This window comes from Rhamphochromis longiceps, linkage group LG1 (assembly GCF_057381845.1).
Source record: "Rhamphochromis longiceps isolate RC_006_pf linkage group LG1, R_longiceps_female_GT1.1, whole genome shotgun sequence".
In the NCBI taxonomy this organism is placed as follows: Eukaryota; Metazoa; Chordata; class Actinopteri; order Cichliformes; family Cichlidae; genus Rhamphochromis; species Rhamphochromis longiceps.
The window spans coordinates 37,917,824-37,924,486 of NC_140557.1; the positions used below are offsets into that span (position 1 = coordinate 37,917,824).

General features: G+C 42.4%; 1 protein-coding gene across 1 annotated transcript in view; it reads left to right on the plus strand.

Annotated features, from left to right (window-relative positions):
- Nucleotides 1-4,586, plus strand: part of LOC146679147 (aggrecan core protein-like) — a 29,791-nt gene extending 25,205 nt beyond the window's left edge. The window contains exons 18-20 of the mRNA XM_085408478.1: nucleotides 1,846-1,990; nucleotides 2,356-2,538; nucleotides 2,618-4,586. Coding sequence (XP_085264604.1) covers nucleotides 1,846-1,990; nucleotides 2,356-2,538; nucleotides 2,618-2,685 — 396 coding nt within the window. The 3' untranslated portion in view covers nucleotides 2,686-4,586. The remainder of the gene's footprint in view (nucleotides 1-1,845; nucleotides 1,991-2,355; nucleotides 2,539-2,617) is intronic.
- Nucleotides 4,587-6,663: the final 2,077 nt, after the last annotated feature.

Sequence of the window (6,663 nt, forward strand, 5' to 3'; positions counted from 1 at the left end):
CTGGTGTCCTTCGAAAGCTCTTTGGTCTTGGCCATGGCGGAGTTTGGAGTCTGACTGTTTGAGGCTGTGGACAGGTGTCTTTTATACAGACGATGAGTTCAAACAGGTGTCAGTCATACAGGTAACGAGTGGGGGACAGAGAAGCTTCTTACAGAAGACGTTACAGGTCTGTGAGAGCCAGAGATTTTCCTTGTTTGAGGTGACCAAATACTTATTTTCCACCCTGATTTACGAATAAATTCTTTACAAATCCTACCATGTGAATTCATGGATTTTTTTTCACATTCTGTCTCTCACAGTTGAAGTGTACCTCTGGTGCAAATTACTGACCTCTGTCATCATTTTAAGTGGGGGAACTTGCACAATCGGTGGCTGACTAAATACTTTTTTGCCCCACTGTATGTCAGAGTGCTGTTCATAGACTTCAGTTCAGCATTCAACACCATCATTCCCCAGCAACTCATTCATAAAAAAGGATCTGCTGGGGATCAGCACCTTGCTGTATAACGGGCTGCTAGATTTCTTGACAGGAAGACAGCAGACAGTATGGGTCGACAGCAACACCTCCAGCCCAAGAACACTGAATACGGGGGCTCCCCAAGGATGTGTGTTGAGCCCCCTTCTCTTCACTCTGCTGACCCACGACGGGATCTACTACAGGGGTGAAGTTAACCATCTGGCAGAGTGGTACAGCAACAACAACCTGTCCCTGAATGTGGAGAAGACTAACAGCAACTCTACTTCCTCTGCAAACTGAGAAGCACAAGAGATTCAATCCCCATTATGAGCACCTTCTACAGAGGCACAGTTGAGAGTATCCTCACCAGCTGCATCACTGTGTGGTATGACTCCTGCACTGGGTTCTGCAGGAAAAAATGACAACGGGTAGTGAGAGCAGCCGAGAGCATTGTGGGGACCTCTCTTGCCTCCCTCCCCAGGAGATCTACTGCACCTGCCTCATCTGGAAGGTCCTCTCTATTACAGGTGACTCCACTCATCCCTTCAACAGCGTCTTCAGTTTGCTGCCATCAGGAATGATACTGAAGAGCCTCCGGGCCAGAACACGCAGACTGAGAGACAGCTTCGTCCATTGGGCTGTCAGGATGCTGACCATAGCTGTGTCCCAAAACGTCGGCTGCATCCTTCGGAGGGCCCGGCCTTCGCGGTCTACGTGGGCAGGTTCCTTCAAAGACCGAGAAGGCCGGAAGTGCGAGGCTGTGAAATGGGACGGTCTAGCCTTCAGATTTGCGTCACCGCTGTCTTGGTGGAGTTTAATAAACTCAGCCGTCTGCTCCTTGCTATCTAAAATATATCAGGACACTGGCGGAAATTCTCGATCGTCTCACACTTCTGTTTAATCGGTTTTCTGTTTGACGTTTATTCAGCTGTGTGAAAATCCTGGAGGAACCCACCCGATGGATTAATAAAGTTTTATTTAATCTAATAACTTTGATCTCAGCCAAACCGATTTAGTCCGGAACAAATAAAACACCGAAAAAAGGCAAACAATTACATTTTTAAGTTATCCGAGTGACTTATATATCATGTTTAACCTGAGTAGCGAAAGAGCGGGGGTCTGAAAACGAGTGTGTAACAGCTGTGAGCATGAAGCAATTCCATTCAAAGACAATTTGCCGTTTATGCTTTTTAGTCTAATTCAACTTTATGTGTGGAAACATTTTCATCGATTAATGCTTCTATTGTTTTTTGAACTTTTTGCTGTTGAGAAAAGACAAAACAATAAAATCTAATTTAGCAGTAAAAGATGACATACAGGACAACTGGTAAAGCTGTTGTGGTCCTGTTTACACTCTGAGGTTTACCTGTTTGCTCTCGTCTCTTCAGCAATACGAGAACTGGAGGCCTAACCAGCCGGACAACTACGTGAACTCTGAAGAAGATTGTGTGGTGATGATCTGGCATTCTGACGGCCAGTGGAATGATGTACCCTGTAGTTATCATCTGCCCTTCACCTGCAAGAAAGGCTCAGGTAGGCTGGCTCAGCAAAACCTCTGGAGCAAAACCTTCAAGTCTAGTCTAGTCTGTTTGGTCTGGTTATCAATACAAGGCAGATATCTGAATGGTAGAATATATGTCCAGTGGTTTGGAGTCCTTCATAGGTGGAGCAGGTTTATCTTTTTGCATTAGGCTGGCTAAAGCTTCCTACAGTGTGACTCATACTGGGCTCTGTGAAAGAGTCCTAACACTAACAAAACAAACGTGTTGGATTTTGGCTGTTGCAAAAACAAACTCGACTCGGAGCTAACTAACGCAGCAATGTTTTAGCTTTTTACCTAAAATACGTACTGCAGGAAACACATTGTTTGATATGATGTCCTCTGGTACTACCTTCAGTGTCCTGTGGTGCCCCGCCGGAGGTGGCCAATGCTTGCATGTTTGGCAAAAAGAGGGTGGTGTACCCCGTCGGCTCCATCATTCGTTATCAGTGCAATCCAGGATTTAGACAGCGCCATCTACCGCTGGTGCGCTGTCAACCAGACGGACAGTGGGAGGAGCCCCAAGTGAAATGCACTGATGGTGAGCATGCTCTGTATAGATTCGTACTGAGAAGTTATTTCTCATAATAAGTCTTTGTTTGGTTTTTCCCGCGCTGCAGTGAAAAGTCAAAGGAGAGCACAGAGGAGGAGCCGCAGGAGTCCAGAACGCAACAGCAGGCGTCGCTAAGGAGTCAAAATAGCAATTTATTATTTCAAAAGAACATTAATGGGACACAAAAATGAATTTTCTATACAAGTCAAGAAGATTTCTAGAGGCAATGTTCTGGAACACACACATGGGAGTGGCTACACCGTGGTAATGTGATTTTTTTTTTTCTGTGGCTCCTGTCCTTACTTTATTGTTCTGGTTGTTAATGGTTATTGTGTGTCTTGTAATATATTTTTGTTTAGTATTGCTGGCACACTTTGATTCACAGATGGTACGTTCTGCTGTAGATGTTATCATAGAGACGGACGCTGGTGCAGGAATCATGTTAACATGATTCATGAAGTCAGGCACCAAAAAGTCATACGTGTGGGTGTATGTGGTACGCCGGAGATACTTCTGCAGGTTCAAGGTTATTCCTTCTTTTTCAAATTCAGCTGAGGTTCAGTTGAAGATTTACACAGTAGTGTAACTAGTGCAGTTACAATTAAAAGGCATGAGCATGTAAGACAGCTCTAAAGCTAACAGGCCGCATACATGAAGATATATGAGTTCAGTCATTTGGACTTTTGGGTTATGTTTGGGCAGAAATGATCCAAGTTTAACTAGAACTGAGAGGACTGTGCTATCACACCTGTTAGGTGGTTTAATTTAGACCCGGGGTTGTTTTTCCGAGTGTCACGTGAACAGACTTTGTAACAAACTGAGGACATAAAGTCACAATGGTTCTCACTAGTTCTCATTAAATAAATCAGTAATATTGTGAATTTATCTGTGATTTTATTGTTGGTATACAGCTGAGAGGTTCATTCAACTACTGTGGCGATCCATGTTATGCAAGAACTAGCCAAAAATCTATATTATTTAATATGAATATTATATTTGCTTACTGCATAGAAAGAAGATTCAGTAAAGAAAAACTCAGCACTTGTGTATTATTGACATTGTATGAAATCTCAAAATTCTGTGTGCTCAGAGAGGCCTTATGGACATGAAGCATGGCCGAGCTAAATCCAGTGGATGAGACAAATGAAAAAAAGACAAGAAGGAAGAATTTATAGTGGTAAATGGCCTGTATTTATATAGCGCTTTACTAGTCCCCAAGGACCCCAAAGCGCTTTACATATCCAGTCATCCACCCATTCACGCACACATTCACACACTAGTGAACAAAAAGCAAACAGCCAACGGTCCAATATGCCTTTTTACTGAGCCAGTAACTATTGTCCAAGACAACAGCAGCATTAGCAGCACACACGAGCTTCTGCTCAGCTCAAGCTTTATTTCTTAATTATGTTATGCCTAAAGCAGTCAGTTTGTCACGCTGGCTGGTTTTAGCGTTCTCTTCTATGTTCAGGCATTAATCATCCGCCACGAGCTGTGCAGTGCGTAGCTTCTCAGCGGAGCTACAACAATGAGCCTGTTTCCTGTTTCATGTCTGTAACGTCAGAAGAAATGCACGGAGCCCATCTGTGCGAGAGACTTCATTATGTGTTTGGTGTTTCTCGATCATTCTGGCACAGTTCTCTCATCATACTAAATACGTTCAGCAGCCACTTTATTAGGTACGCCTATGCATTACAGTAATGCACCCATGTCAGCGAGTCAAAGCTTTTAGTCATGCAGACGTGGACAGTCTGCTGAAGTTCAAACACACAGATGAATAACTCGTCACAGATGTTTCTGTTGTCACAGATAAACTGGCACACACTGTAGAAAAATGTCACCTTATGGGACCACAGGGGCTCTTTGCTGCAGACGTTACAGTTTCTTTATTTCCCAACTTTGACTGCATTCATTCGTACACTTGTTTTATGTCACTGATGCTGTACATGGAGGCTGTGCCTCTTTAAAAAGCATAAACCAAAGAGCAAGAGTCCACCTTCAAAGCTGTGCATGTTTCTGACATAGAATCTTTTTTACTGAATAAAATGCATCTATTCTATAGTTTCTATTGTTGTCTATATGACAGTGTTGTTGGTTTGATTAAAAAAGACGAAAAAACTATAAAGAATGCTTCCTCACATGTACTGTGTTATTGTTGTATATTGACTCAGGAATACACACACACACACAAACACACACACACTTCTGTCTGCTGTAAATACAATAAATGGTAAATGGCCTGTATTTATATAGCGCTTTACTAGTCCCTAAGGACCCCAAAGCGCTTTACACATCCAGTCATCCACACATTCACACACACATTCACACACTGGTGATGGCAGCTACATTGTAGCCACAGCCACCCTGGGGAGCACTGACAGAGGCGAGGCTGCCGGACACTGACCACTGACCTCTGACCACCACCAGTAGGCAACGGATGAAGTGTCTTGCCCAAGGACACAACGACCGAGACTGTCGGAGTCGGGGCTCGAACCGGCAACCTTCCAATTACAAGATGAACTGCCAACTCTTGAGCCACGATCAAGAGTATATTTGCAGTAAATCATATTTTCACATGCATGTATATATAAATTTCATCTTATGATCATTTAAGGGAACAGGGTAACTTTGAGTCTGTACAAATATTCAGCTACTGAGAGAGGAACTCAGATGTTTTTAGTCTTTTAGTGACATTTCTCTATCAGGGAAAACCAACCGTGTGCTTCACATGTGCCTGTGAAAATGAGAGCGTCAACCCAAGCATGTGTTTGAGCACCGAGCAGCAGAGTGCTCCGGGATATGAATCCCTGACACGTAACAATGAAAATAAACACACATTTGCCTCATTATGGAATACACCCACCAACTCAGTGTCTTAGTGTGTGTAGTGACTCTGCTCAGTGTTAAATAAACCCTTTGGTTGTTACCTCCTGTAATGGGTTGGTGTTTCTCTTATGACTCTGTCAGTCTTAAATTTGCATGTGTGATGCTGTAGATGAGGGATGTCGAGGGTGAGGTACAGACCAGTGAAAATCCCCCTGTGTCAGTGTAAAAACATTTAGCTACACATGATCACTGAAATATCTTAATATATGACAAAGCAATGAAATTTCAACAGCACATCTCAGTTTTTCCACATGGTAAATATGTAAAATTATGTTGTGCTCACTGCCCAGACTGTCCTATATTTATAAAACCTTAATAAACGTTTCATTTACTAATGTTTTTGTTAATTTTGTTAATTTTTTTCTTCATTCAGTCAGCCTTGTGTCAATCCAGGAGGTCACCACCCAAACATGCCAGGTAGAGTCAACAAACAGGTCTTTCACCTTTTTGATGTCACAGTGAGCTCAGTGTTTCTGTGGTAAATAACACAGAGCTGACTCATGGGAATAATAACATTATGGTGAATTTGTATTTACCCAACAGGGTGGGATGCATGTGGTGAGTGCTGCCTTGTCTCTGAATAAGGTTCTTTCAACAGTGTCCAGCAACAGAAACATTGCCGCCCTTGAGATGAATCATCTCTGCTCTAAACATGTTTTGCACTTCTATATTAGCAAAAAATGAAATGGTAAAATGTTTGTAATTGTTATTTTTAGCAAGCTGTTACTATGATTGCAGCCAATAAGAAATACTGATTTGCTTGTCGGAGTTCAAATTATGAACTGTAATAGCAGATCTGACATCATTTCATTCAGCACCAAACAGCTTCATGCAAAACCATCGATCTTTCCATTGGACTGCTTCTCACATATATGGTGCTTTCTGTTCTTCCTGAGCACTCAAAGGGGGGGATCAAACTGGCAGGTAGCGAGCGAACAGACATCTGTGAGAAAGGTGCACCACCCAGCAGCGTGGAGACTCTGAGCTGAAATAAATCGGATGCATATGCGCTGCCTTGAAAAAGTATTTGTTTTTTGGGTTTTTTTTGCACATTTGTGACATATTTACATGTTTCAGATCATAAGAACAGTTTTAACGTGAGACAAAAGTAACCTGAGTAAATACAAAATGCAGTTTTTAAATGATCATTTCATTTATTAAGGGAAAGCCATGTGTGAAAAAGTAATTTTCTCTTAAATTTAATAACTGGTTGTGTCAACCTTGACA